This window comes from Chiroxiphia lanceolata, chromosome 15, assembly GCF_009829145.1.
Source record: "Chiroxiphia lanceolata isolate bChiLan1 chromosome 15, bChiLan1.pri, whole genome shotgun sequence".
NCBI classification, from domain to species: domain Eukaryota; kingdom Metazoa; phylum Chordata; class Aves; order Passeriformes; family Pipridae; genus Chiroxiphia; species Chiroxiphia lanceolata.
This window is the reverse complement of record NC_045651.1, coordinates 8919438-8938885: the sequence shown is the minus strand read 5'-3', so window position 1 is coordinate 8938885 and position 19448 is coordinate 8919438. Positions and strand designations below refer to the sequence as shown.

The window sequence follows — 19448 nt, the reverse complement described above, 5'->3', positions numbered from 1 at the left end:
CTGGGGTTACCTGAGGGCATCATGCTTTATTCATGGACAGCTGCAGGCAGATGTAGCCTGCCTACTGCATGTGTCACTCACAGCCCCAGTTGCCCTGGCAGTGCCACCCAGAAGGGTGGCAGGGGAGATGTGTGGGCTGGAGCCCATGCTGGTGCACTCTGCAGGGATGGCATCCCTAGGAGGAGGATGTTGAGCCTCTCTCTGCAGCTCCAATCCTGCGAGCAACTCCAAACCAGAGAGAGGAAATGGATCCTGGCTCAGCTTGCTTTTTTCTAGGGGTCACAAATCCTCCCCCCTTAGCTTTGTCCAGGGGGTGGGGACTTGGCACAGAGTAGCTTGGGATGGGCTGAGTGGAACACCCTGTCTGCTCCCGCTGCCTGTGCAGTGCCATGGCACAGAGGGGGTTAAGGAGAAATCCCATCCGGGCAGACCTGCTGCCCAGGGGGAGAAGAGGACAAGGAAGAGTCAAGGTCAGGCGTCCGAGGCCCATGTGCTTCCTGCTCCCAGCCTTGATGGGAGCCAGGGGAAGCAGGGAAGGAAGGGAGTCTCGTAAATACTGCAGCGGGGCCGGACGTGGCTGCCGGAGAGCACAGCCCTTCCTCTGCCGCGCTCGCTGCCAGACACTTCCCACTGCTCCTGCCTCGAGGCAGCCCCTGGGGACCTGCCAGGACAGCATAGTCCCTGGCCCTGGCTCAAACTTGTCACCCAGCGGGGAGACCCAGCTCTGTGCTGTGGTGGGTGCGTGGCTGGGTGCCAGCAGTACCACAGAGGTGCCAGCTCCAGCCTTCCTCCTGGTTCATATGCTGGGAATAAGCAGAGGTGGTGTATTTCCATAAAGAAATGATCCCCAAGAGGCTACCCCTGGAGTGGTCTCAGGAGCTGGGTGTTTATAACAGCATCATCCCTAGTGAAGTTCTCTGGGGCAGGGTTTTCCTCTGGGTGTGAGGGGTGTGCCAGGTTGGATGACTGGGGTGCCTTGGTGTGGGCCAGCAGATTTGGGTGTTCCTGCTGTGCTGCCATGGTCCCACACTCCCCCCCGCCGCTTCTGTGTCCCCAGACTGTGCTGGCTGTAAGGAGGAGATCAAGCAAGGCCAGTCCCTCCTGGCCCTGGAGAAGCAGTGGCACGTCAGCTGCTTCAAGTGCCAAACGTGTGGGATCATCCTCACTGGCGAGTACATCAGCAAGTGAGTGCCACCTTCCTGGCAGCACTGCCAGGCTCTGCCCCGAGGGGCTGGGGCTGCAGCAAGGGACTGTTCACTCACCCACTGCTAACCCCTTCTCCTCCCTCTCCCACAGGGATGGCATCCCATACTGTGAGTCTGACTACCATGCCCAGTTCGGCATCAAATGCGAGACCTGTGACCGGTACATCAGTGGCCGGGTCCTGGAGGTGAGTCCTGGGGCCACAGCCGCCCCATCCTGGTCTGTGATAGGGACATGCCTTGGGGAGGTGTGGGAGTTGACTCATCCTGCCCCCCTGTCATGCTACCCTCCATCGCTGGGGGCCATGGCTCTTCCTGCAGCAGGTGTGTGGACACACCTTCTCTGGAGAGTGGGAGTGGGGAAGGAGCACCAGAGCTTAAGAGAGGTGGCTTGGATGCCTGAGCTCTGGAAACAGCCAGAATGGCTTGGATGTGGAGCCCAAGATGTGGGGACATTAGCCTTAAACAGCTGCTGCCATGCCTGGCTCTGGATGTCCCCAGCACACTCACCCCAGCCTGCCTTCTGAGCCCATCCGTGTGCCGGCAGCCTGCCTGTTGCCTTGGAAACATATCCAGCACGGCTGCCCACTGCAGAACCTGGGTGAGGGGCTGCAGCACCCTACCCATGGGCAGCAGTCCCCATGGCACACTCCTTTGCAGGGCAGCAGTTGGAGCAGGGGGTCTCCTTCAGTGGTCCAAATCAGAGGGGGCTTTGCTCATCGCATTGCTGGACAGTAGGAGCTGCTCTGGCAGAGCCACGGAGAGATGCAGGGATTCCACAGGGATCCCACAGCAAGGTGGCTGTGCAGTGTGTTTTGGGTGATGATGGGGCTGCACAGCCGGTGAGGGGAGTAAGGGTTGCTGTTGGGGAGGGACAGAGAGGTCCATCAGGGCTGGTTCTTCCTGGCAGCCAGGTGGCTGCCAGTGGCTCCTGCCTGTGGCTCCTGCCTGTGGCTCCTGCTCCTGGAAGTGGCATGTCCTGTCATGCTTTCTGTTTATACCCCAATGTATGCAAGGGGGAAAAAAATCCAGTCTGAGGGTAACCCAAAGGCTCAGGAGGCTCAGAGAAAGATGTCAGAAGGAAGCCTGTTGTGATTTTTAGAGCCCCTGGAGCTGGGCTGTGGTGACACAGAGGCAGCAGTGCTGAAAGCTTTCTCAGTCACTCCTGAGACCTCCCTTTCTGCACAGTTGAGCAGGATGGAAGGGCTCCCACATCTCTGTCATCCCCAGATTGCAGCAGTAGGAAACTGTATCCCAAAATCAGAGGTACCGTGACTCCACAATGAGGTCACAGGTGCTGTGGGCTGGGTGACTGACTCTGTAGGTCTCCAACCTGCTGAGGGTTGTTCCAGGACATCTCCAGCCTGTTTCACTCACAGTCTACCAAGTCCTACCAGCTGGGCTGGCCTGGGAACACTCAGCCTTCCAAGGAGCCTCTCTGAAGCTGGGTCCAGTTGGCAGGAACCTTTCAGCATCTTCCCCCTCTCTGGGGGGCTGCCTCTGCCTGGGAAGGCTTTCTGCTGACTCCAGGCTTCAGCAGCAGTCCCAGCACTGGCTGCTGGGAGCATGAGCTCAGCACTGCAGCAGCTGCCAGGGGCTGGCTGCCCATCACGGGGTCACTTCATCAGCAAATGTCTGAATGGAGCAGGGCAAAGCCAGAGGCTCCCCAGACATCAAATCCCTGCTGCTGCTCCCCTGGGAAGTCTGGTCCCCAATAGCCCCGTGCTGGGATAGAGCACCCTCAGCCACCCAGAAGTGTGAGCAGGGGGGGGTGTTATGTGGTATAGGATGTTCAGTGTGTGAGGGGGGTGAGAGGAATCAGAGGGGACCTGAGACCCCTGTCATAGAATCACAGAATGGGTTGGGTTGGAAGGGACCTTAAAGATCATCTTGTTCCAACCCCCTGCCATGGGCAGGGGCATCTTCCACTAGACGTGGTTGCTCCAACCCCTGTCCAACCTGACCGTGAACTCTTCCAGGGTTGGGGCATCTGTTCCAGGTTCAGGGGCCATGCAGCCCACTCTCCTTACCCTCCCTAGTATGTGCTTGCTCACAGTATTGAATCATCTATAAATCCAGAGGCTTTAATTGTCTTTTCTGTCAGAGTGTGAAATGGAAAGGGTGCCTTTAAATAATTTTAGGCATTAAGGAGGCTCCTCATGCTATCCCAGCAACCTTCAGGCATTCCCAACTGCTCCAAGCTGTGCAGCCAGGCTTAGATGATTAATGAGTCTTTAAGGGACCCAAGTGATAACAAGCAGTTATCCCTTGCAGCCTCTACCAGCCTTGTACAAGCTGTAGCATTAAACAATGCAAAAGGAACAAGGTTTGTGCATGGTTTGGAGGGTTACTGCTCAGGAGGAGTGCGGGTGTTGAGATGTTGAGTGGCTTTTGGAGAGATCTGTGATGAAAAGCAATTTGGGACTGGGCTGGTACATACCACAGGGGAGCAGCCAGTCTCCCTCCACATGGCATCTTAGAATCATAGAATGGTTTATGTTGGAAGAGACTTTAAAGCTCATCTCGTTCCAACAACTTGCCATGGGCAGGGACACCTTCCACTAGACCCATCCAACCTGGCCTTGAACACCCACATCCTGATCTGCAAAGCATCCCCTTTTAGCACAGTCTGACCTGTGACAGCAGTTAGGAAAAGGTGGATATATATGGGGTTTTTTCCTTACTGTCAGCACAGCAAGCTGTTGAGGGTACTGGTAGAGTGCAAGAGCACTAAACCCTTCCCAGATTCAGAGAGGGATGGGGGAAGGAGGAAAGGAAGAGGGGTCCAAACTCATTTCCCCTGCCTGCACTGAAACCTTCCGCTCATTTTTGTTATAAACTGGAGGGGGAAGGCCACTGGCTGCCATTTGCACCCCAAGGACACTGAATTCCAGGCTGATTTCTATGGGCAACACATGAGCAGGTTCTCAGTTATCCTCGCAGCAGATTTCCCTGTTGATTCTCCCTGTTTCAAACTGGCTCCAGCCCCCTCTATCATAACCCCCCTTCTTTGTCTGTGAGAGCCTCATCTTCCCTCTGCCACCTTCAATTCTTCTTCTTCGTCTCTTGGATTATTATGGGAGTAAAAAGTTCTTTTCTGGGCTCCCAGCCCAGAAAGCGAGCCTATAATTGAAATGCTAGGAGACACTTTGAGGGGGAGCAAGCTCCCAATTTAAGCTGTTATCCCTGTCAAAAAGCAAAAGGAGCAGCCTACCTTCCTCTCAGCTGGGGAAGAGCATGTCACTAGCACTGAAGTTTGGGCATCGCTCCACCAAAAGAGAAAAGTGTCTTTAGGGAGGAGCTGGCAGTGGTAGCCAGGGAGGGTCTGGCAGCAAGAAGAAACCTTTGCTTTGGGAGGTTTATCTTTGGGGTCCTTCTTCTCCCTTTACTGCTTCCCCGTTGTGACATCCTGGGCCAAATTTGCTGGGTTTTTTCAAAGCTGTAGAGGAGGAGCTAGTGCAAAGCATGGCTGCTTAGCTGAGTGCTGCTGCAGAGGGCCTGGGCTATTTGCAGAGTGCAGGGATGATCGATTAGGGTTTGTAGGGTACCTTCCCTGGGGGTTTGGGATCTCCTGGTTCTGCTTTCCTGTGTGTTGGAAATCTCAAGGAGATCAGAAAATTCACGGTCTGACTCGTAGTCCAGCAGGTCAGAAACACTCGTGATTAAGTGGTCTCTGGTTTTCTCCATGTTGATGTGAAGGTCTCTGAGGCCACCGCGGGCAGTTTTGTCCCCTTCACCTTGTCATTGTCTGCAGCAGTGAGGGCTGTCAGGGTCACTCGCCCTCAGGGACACGAGCAGGTCACCATGTCCTGCCTTGCTCAGGGGTCCCTGTTCTCTGCTCACCCTTGCAGGCAGGAGGGAAGCACTACCACCCCACCTGTGCCAGATGTGTCCGCTGCCACCAGATGTTCACAGAAGGAGAGGAGATGTACCTCACAGGTAGGGGTGAGGAGAGACCCCTGGCCCTGTGTTGGGGTGTGGACCAGAATGGGTGTGTGTGGGTGTCCTGGCTGGGGGGACTTTGGGGTTTGGGTCGCTATGGCACTGAAAGGGCCTCTTTGTGCAGCAATACCCCCTTCCACTGCTCCCCAGCACCTGCACTCTTCCTGGTTAGGGTGGCAATCATTTCTCTCCGTGAAACCTTCCCTGCCACTGAGCTGGAGGAGACTGTTCCTCATCAGAAGCTTTTTGTTCCCTGCGAGTCTCCCTGCACAGCTGGGGAGCACTGCTGGGCACGCCTGGATGTGTCCCTGGACTTCTCCCAGTGAACAGAGCCTGGGAGGGGTGCAGGGTGCTTGTCTCCCTGCTCTCCCCAGCCCCAGGGGAGGGTGGTCCATCCCCAGCTCCCCCAGCCCAGGTTAGCTGGCAAGCAGCACTGGAGGGGTAAAGCTTTCACTCAGCACAGATGGATGGCTTGGGTTTGGTTTTGGCAGGAGCTTATCCCCTTAGACCTGTTTTAGGGGCTGTTTCCAGCACCTCCAGAGGGAGGATTTCTTTTCTCTCAGTAACTCCTGCTTGCCTGTCACAGTTTAGTAGGTTTGGCCACTGTTCCTCAGTGCTCGGGAGCTGTTTCATTCCTTAATACAGACGCACAGCCCCCAATGTCTTGAGGCTTCCCACCAGGCATGTTCCTATGGCACTGCTGGAGATGGCAGGGACAGGATGGGATTCTCCCATGGCAGGGGTACCTGGATGATCCCTGGCAGTGGGGGTGGGCTGTGTGTGGAGCTGAAACACTTTCCCTTTGCTGTGTTGCAGGCTCTGAAGTGTGGCACCCGATCTGCAAGCAGGCGGCCAGAGCAGAGAAGAAGCTGAAGGTAGGCAGCAGGGTAAGGGGCATCTTAAGAGGTGGCACATCCCAGGGGATGCCCCCAGGTCCCTGCAGGAGAGGAACGTTGTGGCAGTGTCTAAGCTTGGAGTGGCTTCCCGAGGCTGCCCAGAGGATGGTGGGTGGCCATGGCTATTAATGGACACCTGCCTGGGGAGGGGGCACAGCAGTCCCCTCACAGTGCCCACACCCCTCTCTGCACCTGACTGGCCATGGGAACAGCTGTCAGCGGGGTCTTGGCAGGCCACTCCAGATCTGTCCCTGAGAGCTGGATGCAGGGCAGCCTGAACAGCCATGGGCACAGGCAGCAGGTGAAAGTGCAGAAAAACTGGACCTTCAGTGAAATTTTGCCCCCAAACCAACTATTTGGCTTCTGTACCCAGCATGTGCCTCAGGGGTCCCTCTTTGCCATGCTCTCACCTGCCTTCCACCTTTCTGCCTCCACAGCACAGAAGGACGTCGGAAACCTCCATCTCCCCTCCTGGTTCCAGCATTGGCTCCCCAAACCGTGTCATCTGCGTAAGTACAGCTCTGCCCCTCATCCAGGGCCCCAAGGAGGGCATCAGCAGTTTCCAGAGCTGCTCTTCAGTGTGAGGTGTCCCCCAGGGACAAGCCCAGCATTTGGGGACAGCATGGACAAGCCGTGTCCCCTTGCCCCAGTGCCGTGCTGTGCCACCAGTGCAATTGGCACAGATCAGGAGCACTCGGAGGGGCACAGTCCTACCCTCCCAGCTCCTCTGCCCCTACCCACTGCTGCCTCTCAGGCATCTCCTCTTACCTCTTCCTGCTGCTGGGGTGACGGTGGGCTCTGCCTGCTCCACACTGTGCGTTCCAGCCTTCCCTTCCTTCTCTCCTCCTCTTCCTTTCTGTCTCTCTGTCTCTGTCTCTCCCTCTCCCTAGGCTAAAGTGGATAATGAGATCCTTAATTACAAAGACCTGGCAGCTCTTCCCAAGATTAAAGCCATCTACGAAGTGCAGCGTCCTGACCTCATTTCCTACGAGCCCTATCACAGATACACGTCGGATGAGACACTGGAGAGATATAGCTATGGGGAGGTACTGAGTGTTGATATGCCCAGTGCTGGGATGCACAGGGACCAGGCCCCAGTTTGGGGGAGAATTGTGTGTGAGTTCACTCACTCCAGTGGGAATACTGCAGGGAGGCAGGAGTGGGGGTAGGATCTCTCCTGGAGACTCATTGCCACCAGGAAGAGGGCCTGGGCTGAAAATAGGGTGTTGATGCTGCTGCTGTACAATAAGAAAGAAACCAGTGACCTTACCAGTCCCCAGTGACCTTACCAGTCACAGACCCGACTGCAGGGATAGCACTGCGTGGGAGGAGTGATGTGGCAGGGGAGGAGCCCATCACAGCCCACAGCGGGGGAGGAGGAGGTCACACAGCAGCACATGTGCATCCCTCCAGGGTGGAGGGACAGACGATCCCCAGGCTCAGCCCAAAGCCTGGCCCCTGGCACACAATACTCCTGGCCACCCAGCCTAGCCCAGCACCCCTGGAGCATGGCAGGGCTGCCCTGTTTGGTGCTGGCCCTGCAGGCAGGAGAAGGGGCTTGGTCAGTGCATTTCCACAAGAGTGTGATGAGATGATGCCCCAGCAGCATGTGGCATGGGACTATCCTGCCTGCCCACACAGGCTGGGACTGCTGGATGAGCTCAGTAAGTCCATGGAAGAGAAGGTCTGAGCAGCTCACACAGAGATGGGGCACCTGAGGTAGTCTTTGAAGGGGACTTGGTGATGGCCAGCAGGAGGAGCATCTCTTTACATCACCAGCCCCAAGGTTTTGTCCAAAGCCTGGCTTCCTCCAGCCCCCCCAGGCTTGGTGCAGGCAGCATGGCCATGGCCCACTGTGGAGCACCCAGAAGCCAGCAGCTGCCTTCCCCCCTTGCAGCTGCTCCACTGAGGTTTCTGAGAAGGGGTGCAGGCTGCTGATTCCTCGTGCTAGTTCCCCTCTTGGCCAGGGGCTTCCTACCCAGTGTCCTGTACCACCAGCCACCCTAAATGCCTGGCAGCTGTAACTTGGAGAAAATGAGCTGCTGTGGAATCCTGGTCTGTCACTGCTCCTCTTAACCATGTGCTGTCTCTCTCTCTTTTCCTCCCCACTTTGCCTCCTGCTGCCTCCAGTCCCTGGGGACCCTCTCCCCATACTCGCAGGTAATGCCCCTGCGGGCACTGGGAGGTCTGTCACCTACTGCTGCTGCAGGATGTCCCTCTGCCCAGGGACAGCTGGGGGTCTGCTGATCATCCCCCCCACAGCTGTTGGCTTCCCCAGGGTGGGACCCCTGTCCAGGAGAGCCCTGTCCTTCAGGCCCTGAGGAGAACAGGGTGCAATCCCTCCCTGGCAGAATGGACCCGGGGTGCAAAACCAAGCACAGGGGAAGGAGACAATCTCCAGGCAAAGAGCCTCTGGCTGGACACTGTCCCCTGGTCTCAAACTCTGGGCTTTGCTGCCTGTGCTTTAGCAGCAAGGGAGGCAGAGCAGGGTGGGGACCCCCTCTAGCCAGGACATGCACTGCCCATAGTGTCACACTGCAGAGCACCCTCCCGGGCTGCCCCAGGCACAGGAATCCCTATCCATGGGACACCTCCTACCAGCTCTAACATCACTCTCTCCACAACTTTCCCATCCCCAGGACATCTATGAGAGCTTTGACACGCGGCAGAGGCGAGCCTCCAGCCCTGGCTACATCGACTCCCCCACCTACAGCCGCCAGGGCATGTCCCCCACCATCCCCAGGTCCCCCCACCATTTCTACCGCTCAGGTGAGGATTTCAGCTGCAACCCCAGGCTGAGCTAAGCTCAGACCCCCAAGTGGAGTGGGAATCACCAAAATGCCACTGAGACTTCTGTGGTCTCTCCTCTGGCAAGCAGGAGGCCTGGGGGGGGCATCCACCAGGGAGGCAGTGACCAACTCTGATCTGTGCATCCTCTGGTTCCCCCGACTCTTGTCTTGTGAGCAGCAAGGAAAGACTAAGAAGGCTTTGTGGCTCAGACCTGAGCTGGGGCTCATGGAGGATGGGGTGGGGAGGCAGGTGACCTCCAGATCCGGTGAAGAGCCCCTCAGCTGTCTTGGTAGCTCTGGGATGGGTGTGCACGAGTGTGCTTGTGCCCAACCAGTGCTGTAAGGGAGGTCCTTACACGTGCACCCGTGCATGCACGCACACCCCGGAGCATGTCGGGGGGAAGCAGAGTGTGCCTGTGCCATGTCTCCTGTCCTTTGGAGCTGGGAAGGAATGACCGGGAAAACCTGAGGTCAGTAAGTCCAGAGGTCCTGCAAACCCCAGCGCTTCACCGCCAAGGGTCCGTCACCGTTTGTCTCTGCAGCACGCTCGGCTTTCCTGTCACCAGCGGTGGGGCAGCTGGCTGTCCTGTACCAGCACCTGCACACGGGGTTTCCTCTGCATCCCGTCTTCCTCCGGAGATGTGGGAAATCTCCCCCTGCTCCATCACTCCCTATCCTGGATCACGGCCCGGCTCACATCCCTGTGACACAGTCCCACCACATGGGTCACCCCTGCTGTTCTAACACCGCTGCATTTAACACCCATTTTCTTCTGCCTCTTGTTCTCTCTCTCGGTCACTTACGGCTGCTTCTGCTCGGCACCGCGTAGGCACCGAGAGTGGGCGCAGCTCCCCCTACTATAGCCAGTTAGATGTGAGGTCCTCCACTCCAACCTCATACCAAGCACCCAAGCATTTCCACATCCCAGGTAGGCTCTGGAGCGCCCCAGTCCCTGGGGAAGCGCCGTGTCTGTGGCATGCCCGCATGTGCCGTCCCCGCTGTGTCGCATGCGTAGCTCCGCCGCCTGCCTAGAGCCAGCTGGCAGCAGGATCTACCCCTGGTAGAGGCCATCCATAAACAGGACCTGCAGCTTGAACCCTCCTCCCCCCCCATCACCACCCGGAGGTCCCAGAGCCACCCGGAGTCTGCTTGATCCTTGCAACATCCCTCTTCTCCCTCTTCCCTGACCTTCCTCCACTCCCCACTCGAAGATGAGTCCCCTGGTGAGAGCCTGCCCCCTCCCCTGCCTCCCCCCAGGATCACCAGCCGAAGCGTGTCTGCCGGAGGCCTTTCCACACCCACCCGCTACAGATGACTATTTTATACTCCCCCTAGGGCCCGCTGCTCCCTCCCCCCAGATCTTCTGGGCTTGCCAGATGCCTGCTCCCCTTCTGCAGGGATTGCAGGGGGCCACCAGGTAAGGGCCACCACCCGCTCCCGGCCACGCAGAGCCCACGGGAACGGGGACGGAGCGGGCAGAAACGGAGAGTGGGGTGGGAAGCAGGCAGAGCTGCCCATCATCCTTCAGCACATGCAGGGGGGTCAGAACCCCAGACAACCCCACTCAGCTGTAAGCATCTCTCACTGCCCTCGTCCTCCTCCAAAGCATGGCACTCTCCACAGTGCGTAGCTGATGCTGTGGGATAGCACCATGAGGACACTCAGAGGCTCCCCACCATGTCCCCAGCTCCCATCCCATCCCTGCCAGGGTTTGGCCCCGCTGCCCGCCCTGCCCTGCCCTGCCCTCCCGCTGCCGGTCAGTGGTTTATGGATGGCCCCCTCCCTGCTCCGCCAGCTCTGCTGCCTGGCCCCCGCGCGGGGGCTGCAGCTCTCGGCGCCAGGCTCCAGTTCGCTTTCCCTCCCAACTCGCTCTTTTCTCTCTCTGCTGCGGAAAGAGGCTTTGGCTGATGTTGTCTCACCCCAGGTAGCTCACAGGCGGTTCTTCTAGGTGCTGGCACCCCGAGAAACCGCCGCGGGGTGAGCGGTGATGCCTCGCTGCCGGCTGGCAGGGGCGGCCGGTGGCTCTGGCTGTGCCCGCCGCACCCGTGCATGCTGACGCTGGGTGCTCACTGCATGGCCTCTGCTCACCACTGCCCGCAGGCAGCCCGGGACCGCCCTCCTGCTGCCCGGGACCGCGCTCTTGCTGCCCGGCACGCCGGCCTGGAGCTGCGCTCCCGTGGGACACGTGGGCCCGGAGGCAGTCGTGCGATGGAAGTGTGGTTGTGGGGGTAGTGTCTCCTGCAGGACCTCTGTCCTGCCCACTCTCGGCACGCCCACACTGATCTCTCCTTTCCCCTTCTTCCCTTCTTTCTTCCTTTTCTTTCTCTCTTCTTCCACCAGCTGCCGGCGAGAGTAACATCTACCGGAAGCCCCCCATCTACAAGCGCCATGGTACGATCTGCCTGCTGTGTGTCCATCCCCATGTCCCCAGGGGGACAGGACCAGCATGGGGCTCAGTCCAGCTGAGTCATGTCCAGGGGCAGGGTGGGAGATGAGGGCAGGCATCAGGACAAGATGTTGGAGTGCTGGGCTTTGGTGGTCTGATGCTCCTGGCTCCCCTCTGGGCAGCAGAGTGCAAGGTTCAGTGGGAGAAAGATGCTACTTTGGACCACATCCCTGCTATGAGGGGTGGAGGAGAAAGCTGTCAGCAACACCAGGGTAGCTGTGGGAGGGCGAGCAAGGCAATGATGGGGTGGCAGAAGGTTCAAGGGTGGCCGTTGTCTGCTGAGGCCAGGAGCCAGAGCAGCCTCAGAAACATGATGAAGAAGGTAATTTGTAGTTTCACATGGAGCCCTGGAGAAAAGTCACAGCCCATCCTGGATAGATGCTCCAGGGTGAAACAGGCCTGGGAGGTGTTGCAGGGTGGGGAGGGTGTTTGGTGTCTCTCGTGGGGATGGATTGCACTGTCCCCACTTGCTTCTGCACATAGAGGGACAGCAGCTCCCCCCAGCAGTAACTGTGTCTCCTCTCTCTCCCTGGACTTTCCCTTCCCTCCTGCCCAACTCCCACTGCCCCGCTGCTGGCTGCTCCTCCTGCTGTAAGTACCTGCTGTTGGCTGGGTCCCCTGTGCCTGCTGGAGGTGGTGGGATGGCCCTGCTACACCTCCTGTCCTTGGTGTTCCTTCCCCTGTGAGTCTCCCGGCCTCTGGTGCAGCAGAACTCCCCTAGGGCACTAGGGTTTCTCACCTATGCTGCTGAGACTCAATCTGTGTGTGTCCCTGCCATGGGGGCCAAGCCCCTGCCAGAGCCCCTCTGCTCCCTCCCTCCTGCACAGCCCACTGCCACCTTCCCTTGGCAGTAACCCAAGCCCTTTCCCTTCTGGGACTGAGCTTTCCTCCATCCCCTCTCTCACTTACAGGTGACAGGAGAGCACAGGGAGGTTGGTGGCACTGGTGGGACTGGGATTGGGGTGAGCACTATGCAGGAGCCAGTGCCTGTGGTGCCATGGGCTCTCAGCTATTTGGGTCCCTTCCCATCCACGTCAGCAACAGCCCCTCTGCTTGTCACTGTCCCCACCATCTGCCTCAGCACCCTTGTCTCGAGGAGATGTCAGCAGTTTGATTATTCCCAGCTCTGCTACAGGCTGTCCTAGCCATGAGTCGCTGGCAGTCACTGGGGAGGGGAGAGGATTTGCCTTCATCCCAGAGTGGATCTTTGCAAGCCCTCGCTATAGCTCTACCTGCTCCTTTTGCAGACAACCCCTCTGCAGCCACAAAAAGCAAAACCAGTGAAGACATTGCGCAGTCATCCAAGTACAGCCCTGCCTACTCTCCGGATCCGTACTACCACTCCGAGTCAGAGTACTGGCCCTTCCAAGGCTCGCCCAAAGGTAATAAATGCCTGCTGGACTGTGAGAAAGGGAAACCCATTCCTACCTCCAAACCCAGCCACTTCCTAGGAGGGAACCTTGCTCTGAGTTGTGCCTGGACCCGAAGGTGGCATTGGGCTGAGGTACCTGCCAAAGTGACCCCAAAATCCTGGGAGCCCCTGGGACTCAACTGTCCCCATGTGGTTGGGAATGTCTCCTCCCTACCTGCCTTCACTTTTGGTCCCATCTGACCCCCTCACATGTCTCCTTGCAGCACCCCGGGCCCGGAGGTTCTCGTCAGGTGGTGAGGAGGATGGGTACGACCGGGGCATGCACAAGGTGAGTGATGTCCCTGCCCACAGCCCAGTGACGGAGAGCTGACAGCAAACCACCCCTGGTTGGCTTTGGGGAGGAGGCTCAGCCTAGTTCTGCCACCCAAGAAGGGGCCACCACTATCCCTGCTGTCCTGTGCCATCTCTCCCCACCTTGGCCACCCCCAGCACAGGGTCTGAAGGAAGGGGAGCACACCCCCTTACTGGGGCACCCTACCCCAGCACCTCATCCCCAGGGGTCAGGGAGCAGATGGGAGGTGCTGAGCCCATGTCAGAAGATGCCATGCCCTGTCATGATGTGCCAGTGGGCAGGGAGGGCTGGGCAGGGAAAGGAGGGGTGCGAGGTGGCTTTCCCTCCTCTATCCAGATCCAGAGTGGCATTGGCAGGCTGATCCTGAGGGAGGAGATGAAGGCTCGGTCCAACTCCTATGCAGACCCCTGGACACCCCCTCGCAGCTCGGCCAGCAGCAGAGAAGCCCTGCACACGACTGGCTATGAGGGCTCCCTCAATGGCTGTAAGAATGACCTTGTCTGTCTGTCTGTCCCACCCAGTATGGCCCCAGCCCCTCTGGGAAGTTTGCTGGGGTGGAGAGGGAAGAACGAGACTAGGAAGGGGAGGGGAAAGGAGAGGTGCTGGGCACAGAGTTGGCCTAGGAAAGCTCTTTTTGTCTCTGGAGAGCTCCATTCCTTCCCTGTGTCCCAGCTGGGAAGGGGCATCACCCAGTGGGTGTCCAGGCAACCTGGTGAAGTGCCTTGTGGGGTGGCTGAAGGGTCCCTTGAGAATCTGGTATCACAGCCACGCTGGGGTTGGTCTGACCTGTTTGGGCTGGCTGCACGTGTGCTTCACTAATGGCACCTCTGGGACCTCCTGGCACCCCAGACCTGCTGAGCAGCCTCGGGGCTGCCTTGCTTGCACTGCTCTTACCACACAGCACCCAGGACACCCAGCTCCTCTGTCCTTAGGGCTATGATGGGGCTGGGGGTGCTTGGGAGCCTGGCAGCACAGATGGCCCTGCCTGCTCCATGGTCTCCATCTTCATGGCACGTCTGCCCTCATGGAGCTGGGGCTGTTTGGAGATGCTCAGGGAGCCACTCAGCCCTGTGGGGCTCCAGGGAGCCCCAAGGAGGACCCATGGGGCTGGGAACAGGCAGCACTGCATGGCATGGGGTGCTTGGTCCTCCCTGACACCTGGCTCTGCTCTCCTTGCAGCTCCCAGAACCCACTACCTGGCCGACAGCGGTGAGTGTGTGACCCTACAGCCCTCCACGGCTGGTCCCCCATGGCTGGGGGGTCCAGAACCCAAGCTGGAGGAGGTGCTGGAACCAGGGAGGGAAGAAGGGAAGCAAAAAAGGAGCCCTTGAAAGCCTGTGTGAGGGTAGAGCTGAACCAGGGCAGAGCTGGTGGCAGTGCTGGGAGAGGATAAGTCAGAGAAACTGAGAGATGAGAATGTGTTGTGCTGAAGGGTGAAGAGGGAAGGCTGCCATGGGAAAGGGATTTTAGGGAGAGGAATATCAGCACAGGAGGAAGCCAGGCTGGAAATGAGTTGGAGCTGGAAGGAGACAGAGCTGGAAGGAGACAGAGCTGGGTGACTGTGGAGCTGGGTAGTGACAGCTCTGTGGGAGCACAGAGGTAGGGTGGCCCAGTGGGTGCTGTCCTGGGATGTGAGGCTCATCCCTGCATTTTCTCTTACACGTCTTGCTGGCTTCTTTGCAGATCCCCTCATTTCTAAGTCGGCCTCCCTTCCTGCCTACAGGAGGAATGGGCTGCACAGGGTAAGTGCCTCCTGTTCACATCCAGCTGCCGCCAGGCACCTCTGTGCTGTTTGTCATTCTTCCCAGGCTCCTTAAAGCCCCCAGTGCTGCCCTTCCAAGATTAGGGTGTCCTGCTTCTCCCTTCTCTGCATCCCTGCTGTCACTGTTGCCCTGTGCCAATCCAAAATGACCTTTATTGGGGTCCAAAGTGCCTTGTTCAGGCAGTACCTGCCCTGAACCTTCCACAGGCATGTTGCAAAGAGATACTGATGTTGCTTTCCAGCACAAGAGCTTTGCTTCCTATCCTGGGCTAGTGATTGCTTGGGACCAGGAGCTCTGGTCCTGCCTCTGTATGACTTAGGCTTGTCACTTTACCTCCTTCTGCCTCAGTTTCCCTCCTGCCAGGTGTGGGGAGCAGGTCCTGCTTTGGCATGGTGGGGTGCCTTCTCTCCTGGGAACATGGGAGATGCCATGCTGAGTGTCTGGAGGAGACCCCCTCTTACTCCTCCTCCCTCTGTTCCTCCCACAGCCTCCCAGCGCTGAGCTTTTCCACTACGACAGCACGAATGCCGTCAACTGGGGGATGCGAGGTAAGGGGCCACGGGGCCAGGGACCCTGTAGGCATTCCAGAGCCAAATCCTGTGGGGCTGCCACCTGCAGGCAGTTCTGGAAAATGAGGCTGGAGGGAGGATGGTGGGAGATCCCGGCAGCGGAGGGGTCAGCATGGCTCATGTCTCTCTTTTTTCTCTCCCCACAGAGTACAAGGTAAGATGCTAAGATGCTTCTGCTGCAAGGCTTGGCTGTCAGCCAGAGGTGGGAGTCCCGGAGATGTGTCTGTGTGTCCCCAGGCTCTTCAGGGGGAAGTTTTGCCCTCTTCCTGCAATGCCCTGCCTTCGTCCCCCTCCATCCCCTACATGACAGCCCCGTCCCAGGACTGTGGGGCCTGGACCAGAGTCCACCCCCTCCTGCCAGGGTCCCAAGCACTCGGATGAGCAGAACTGTCTCCTGGGTGAGGAACAGAGAAAGGTGGTTGTGCTATGATTTCCTACTCACACTTGTACCTGGGTCACTCCTGGTTTTGCAAAGTGAGCATGCTATTCCAGAGCCACCAAGGGGATTTAAGGTGGATCAGGATCACCCTGAGAGCAAGTCCCTCCTATGCCTTGTCCCATCCAGTCGCTGGAGTCAGTTGTGCCGCCCAAACACTGCTAGACATGGCAGGAGGAGGTTTTGCCCTGGTGGCCCCCATGGCCTCATTCCCAAGTGTGCCTCAGTTGTCTTCCTCTGGCTCCGGAGCTGCCTCATGGTCTTCCTGTCCCTGTGCAGATATACCCCTATGAGCTGCTCCTGGTGAAGACAAGGGGGAGGAACCAGCTGCCCAAAGATGTGGACAGGACTCGGTTAGAGGTGAGAAGAGCCTTCTCCACTGGGGACAATCTCTTCAGGGCACAGAGGGACCTGATCCCACAGGGTGTCCCTTTAGCCCCAGCAGGCAGCATGTGGCTGTGAGGGGCTCATGGATGTGTAGAAGCATCTCTGTGTCTCCCCCAGAGCACTGTCACAGTGGTCCTGCTGCTCCACTGGCCGAGCAGAGCTGTTCCTCGTGCCCACAGCACGATTGTGTTTGGCAGGGGCAGGAGGGAGGCAGGTTCTCCCCCTCTCCAGAGTGAGAAGTGCTGAGAGTTGTGCCACTCCATTGCCCCAAGTGGGCAGGAGATGCCCTCAGAGCCCCTCCAGCCTGGGTGGTTGCTGTTGGCCCCGGGTGGTGGCCAGAGTCCCCAGCTCTGGCCCAGCATCCTATCTCTCCCCAGCGGCACCTTTCCCAGGAGGAATTCTACCAGATCTTCGGCATGACCATTGCTGAGTTCGACCGCCTGGCCCTGTGGAAGAGGAATGAGCTGAAGAAGCAGGCCCGACTGTTTTAAATGCAGTGCACTATAAATATATACATACCTATAAATATATACATAGAGAGATCTCTATATTGCAGCTCTACATGATTCTCGGTGCTGTATGGGGCAGAGGTGCCCTCTGCTCCCCTGAGAGTGAATTGGAGTCTTGCAGATCATTTCATGCTCTGTGTTTCCTTTACTTTTCCAACCTTGTTTCTGTATCAATCTGTGGGTTCTCCCCAGGGGCTAAAGCCACATGGTTCCTGAAGCACTTGGTGTCTGTCACTGCTGCCCCACAGGCACATGATGGAGTGGGGGAAGATTTTCCTGCTGCAGCCACAGCACCCAGGGCTGGGGGAGAGCAGGGCTCTGGGATGGGTTTGGGATAGGGGTGTCCCATCCCCCTCTGCTCAGCTGCTCTGTGTATTTACTTACGGGTTGGAAAAGGCACTGGGCACAACTGCGGGAAAGTGGGATCTCAGTAGGAGCTCCTTAAAGCCCTCCCTGCCTTTACATGCCATGACTGGGGGCACCTTCGGGATCAGAAATGCAGAGCTTGGGGCATGGGACAGAGAAGTGTTGAGGACCCCATGGGGAGCTGGGTGCACCCCCATGTCCAAGGTGATAGCCTGAGCTCCGATGCCTCCAGGGCTGTTGGCTTTCCCTGCAAACCCCATATTACCAGTTTATCCTCCCAAAGTGCCGGAACGGCAGCTTTCCAGGCCATCCCAAAACCAACCTCTTCTTAAATGAAATAGCCAAAGCCACCTCCTGCCTTGTGCTGTTTCTTGCTGTTCTTGAGGTTATCCAGAGTCGAGAGGGGACACCTTGGGGTACCCAGTCCTGGGCCCCAGCTCTGTGGCTCTGAGGCCTCAGCACTCATGGGGGAGTGGTGGGGGTATTCCAGCTGGGAGCTGGGGGAAAGATCAGAGACAGGGAGGTGGGGATGCCAGTCCCACTAACTGCTGGACCTCTCCTGGGTTTACCTGAATTACCCCATCATGGATGCCTGAGTCTCTGATGAATCCCTCTGCAAGCCTCTGGGAATGACGGATATTCCCAGGACCATTCAGCATTCCCTCCACTGCAAACTATTGGGTTGGGGGGGGTTGGCTTATTTTTTTCATAAAACTAATAAGGTTGTTTCCACACAAACATTTTTCCTGGTATCTGTGGTGCTCTGGTTTCCTATTTGCTTGTCCATCACAATTTTCAGACATGTGACAGGACTGAACCGTTACAAACAGGCCAGGAAGCTGTAGGATATCTCTGCAGGAGCCAGGTCAGCAGGGTTCCTCTGAGGGTACAGCAAGGGTTTTGCCTTCACTGTGCCAAGGGCACGGTCTGCTTCTGCCTGTTCTGGTCCCCCCTCCTGTCCTGGTGTCTCCCATCGAGTGGATTGAATGCTCTCCTTGCCATAAAATGTTGCCCAGCTTGTTGCCCAAAAAGCCATCACAAGGTTCCTGTGTGAGGCAACAGAGACATGTGGGGCCCCTTGCAGGAGTTTGCCAGAGTGCAGGGGGCTCAAGACAGGAGATCTCCCATTAGGAGCAACCCCAGCTCTGGGAGCTTTGCACCAACATGGGAGAGGCTGGGGACTGAGGTGGAGATTGCACCATTTCCCTGGTAACCACTCCTGTCTGCTTTAGAGCAGCACTAATTGAACCAATTTTATTTATAATTGTTTTACTTATATAAACTAGGGCTCCTTAAATCAAGCTTAACTGTTTGTGGCTACAGGAAACTTCCATCTCCAGCAGCAGTTTCAGTGATAAAGCCTGGAGGATGTTATTAATAACAATAATAACAGAACTGCAGGAGTCTTTTAATTTTGAAATAATTTTTTGGACAGTAACTGACTGTTCTCCTGCATGACAAAGGTGGGGAAACTGAGGCAGGACACGGTGCTCCCTCCCAGAGCCAAGGCAGCCTCTCTGGCTCATACCATTCTGGGGCAGCAAACACCTCGTGGGTCCCTCATGGGTTGTGCAGAAGGTGTCACCACCTGCCCTGGAAGCAATCCCTACCTGAGCCCATCCTCTCATTTGGCTGCTCTGCAATTCCCAGCCACAAAGCAGCCCGAGCCTGCCAGTGTTGGCAGCCCTGGCTTATGAGCACCTCTGACCACAGATGACCCCACATTATGAGAGAAAATCAGGGCTTGATCCAGACAGGAGGGACCAGCAGACACCGTCCAGGCAGGGAGCAGTGTCTGGGCAGGAGCTGGCTCCCAGCCATGGAGAGGTGAGAGAGGCTGCTGCCTCACAGCAATCCTGGGCTGAGTGTGCCCCAAATGGGGAATTTCTCGAGGCCAGTTGCTAATGCCCGTCTGATATTTCAATTATTGCTTTCCCAAGCGATAACAGGGTATGTGTGATTTACATATTTCTGTCACAACCTTGCATCCCCAGAGGGATGTCAGGAGCCACTGTCCTTGCTGCCACACGTGGGGCACTCTCTCACACCCCAAAAGTCTCCCGAGCCCAGATCTCCCTTGAGGGGAGAGGGACAGTGATAGTGGCATGAGCACCGTGGCCCGGCAGATGCCGGGCACATGAGGGGCACCAGGAAGGAGCAGATACGGAAGGGGTTTTGAGGTAGCTGTGTTTGCTCACAGCATGTGTGTTTGGGTGTGGGAATTCGGTATGTTTTCCCCAAACCGAAGTTGCCCAACCCAACAACCCCCGCGGGCAGGTGAAGGTGCCCCACTCTAGACCCCCGCCCTTCCCAGGGGGGTCTCTGGGTGCTGCGGGGGATGATCAACGCCCGGTGTGCGGCAGCACCTGGTGGGGATGTAGGGATGAGGGGGACCCGGGACACCCCCAGCCGCGCAAGG

At 57.7% G+C, this 19448-nt stretch overlaps 1 protein-coding gene across 9 annotated transcripts in view; it reads left to right on the top strand.

Annotated features, from left to right (window-relative positions):
* Positions 1-16884, top strand: part of ABLIM3 (actin binding LIM protein family member 3) — a 53425-nt gene extending 36541 nt beyond the window's left edge. For 3 of the 9 annotated variants that reach the window (XM_032703191.1, XM_032703190.1, XM_032703189.1), the window contains exons 5-23: positions 1058-1184; positions 1297-1390; positions 5054-5141; positions 5961-6019; positions 6478-6549; positions 6931-7086; positions 8171-8200; positions 8680-8809; positions 9659-9757; positions 11170-11220; positions 12523-12657; positions 12911-12975; positions 13336-13483; positions 14179-14208; positions 14683-14741; positions 15250-15310; positions 15478-15485; positions 16047-16127; positions 16532-16884. In XM_032703191.1, coding sequence (XP_032559082.1) covers positions 1058-1184; positions 1297-1390; positions 5054-5141; positions 5961-6019; positions 6478-6549; positions 6931-7086; positions 8171-8200; positions 8680-8809; positions 9659-9757; positions 11170-11220; positions 12523-12657; positions 12911-12975; positions 13336-13483; positions 14179-14208; positions 14683-14741; positions 15250-15310; positions 15478-15485; positions 16047-16127; positions 16532-16645 — 1607 coding nt within the window. In that variant the 3' untranslated portion in view covers positions 16646-16884. The remainder of the gene's footprint in view (positions 1-1057; positions 1185-1296; positions 1391-5053; positions 5142-5960; positions 6020-6477; positions 6550-6930; positions 7087-8170; positions 8201-8679; positions 8810-9658; positions 9758-11169; positions 11221-12522; positions 12658-12910; positions 12976-13335; positions 13484-14178; positions 14209-14682; positions 14742-15249; positions 15311-15477; positions 15486-16046; positions 16128-16531) is intronic. The other 6 variants (XM_032703192.1, XM_032703194.1, XM_032703193.1 and 3 more) reach the window with 6 other exon arrangements.
* Positions 16885-19448: the final 2564 nt, after the last annotated feature.